Raw genomic sequence first — 1329 nt, 5'->3', positions numbered from 1 at the left:
TGTTTCAAGAGAGGAGCGATCCGAACACAGTTTATCACTAACATCTTATTGTATCAGTCCATGCGTATCCAGTCCGGCTCTCAGTGGCAGTGTGATTGCTATATTATCCGCAAGGGATACATTGGCAATCACTCCTAATACCCCATCATTAACATCATTAACTGACGCAAGGCTGATTCTATGAGCAGAATCCGCACTTTGACGCTTGGAATTATCCTGCGACTTCTTCTCAAGAACACCTTTAGCCTTAACATTGGCCATCTGTGGGCATTAAGCTACCTTATGGCCTGAAGCACCACACTTCAGGCATAAATTGGCTTGGCGTTTTTTGTAGAACATTACTTGAGACACTCAGCTTCTGTGATAATGTAGGCCCACCGCCTGCAGAAGCCGAAACAATAGGATGATCTTTCTTCTGAGTGTTTCCTAGGGTAAATTGGACTTGTTCGTAGAAAGATTCCCCACTCTTGAAGGGACGTTGATGAGTACGACGTTATTTGGGTCGTGGAATGAAATCCTCTTGCGAGGTCTCATCCCTTGATGTCTTCTCTGGACGAGAGTTTGCAGCATTTATAGCAGCAGCGGGCTTTTCCTTCTTAGTATAGTCGAATCTATCAACACCAAAATACTCGTCGATGGTACCACTACTGTTGGCAGTCACAAAGTCCGGAAGTAAATCAATACAAGCCGTTTCAGACTTCGCCTTCTCAATTCTTTTTGCGAGTTCATTAACACCAACATTACCTGCCACTGAACGCACAATCAAGGCGAGGATCTTCCTTCGCAAAGCGAAAGTGAACTTAATAGCAGACATGTCACTACTTGCTTCATCACTGAACGACGAGAGGGGAGCAGCCAACCTTCTTTCTTCACTGAAACCACGCGTTAATGGTATCCGTCGGAATCTCAAAGACGCCCATCTACCCAATAATAGAACCGGATTGCTCACTCGGGGGGATTCTGCTTCTTGAGACTCCCTTCATCTCTTTACCAAAGCACGATAAAGAAATTTGAGCACTTCCAACCATTTCACAAAATAGTCATGGACAAGCTCAGCATCATACCCATCTCTACCAACTTCTTTTCTAATTTTAGCCTAAAGTACAAGCTTGGAGTCCGCACCAACGTATTCCTCACTTCCATTAGTCTTCATAAGTAGAATATGGAGCTTTTCCTTCAAGGCAGCATCCACGACTGTCTCAGGGAGATAAGCAGCTAAACCGACCAACAATAGTGGCCAATTCGGACCGGACACCTTTGCAGTGGCAAAACTCAGCTTTTGACGGAGGGCGTCATACTTGAAGTAGCATATCCTTCTTCTGGGCCAAA

General features: G+C 44.9%; 1 protein-coding gene across 1 annotated transcript; it reads right to left on the bottom strand.

Annotated features, from left to right (window-relative positions):
- Positions 1–493: 493 nt before the first annotated feature.
- Pmar_PMAR011012 (hypothetical protein) lies at positions 494–814 on the bottom strand (the record flags this gene model as incomplete). The annotated part of the gene is made up of 1 exon (XM_002767824.1): positions 494–814. One exon carries the CDS (start codon positions 812–814, stop codon positions 494–496), a length of 321 nt encoding a protein of 106 aa, XP_002767870.1.
- Between the last annotated feature and the right edge of the window lie 515 nt (positions 815–1329).

The sequence above is a fragment of the Perkinsus marinus genome, assembly GCF_000006405.1.
Source record: "Perkinsus marinus ATCC 50983 genomic scaffold scf_1104296969792, whole genome shotgun sequence".
Classification (NCBI taxonomy): domain Eukaryota; phylum Perkinsozoa; order Perkinsida; family Perkinsidae; genus Perkinsus; species Perkinsus marinus.
The sequence above is the reverse complement of the archived record's forward strand: the minus strand, read 5'-3'. Positions and strand labels throughout refer to the sequence as shown.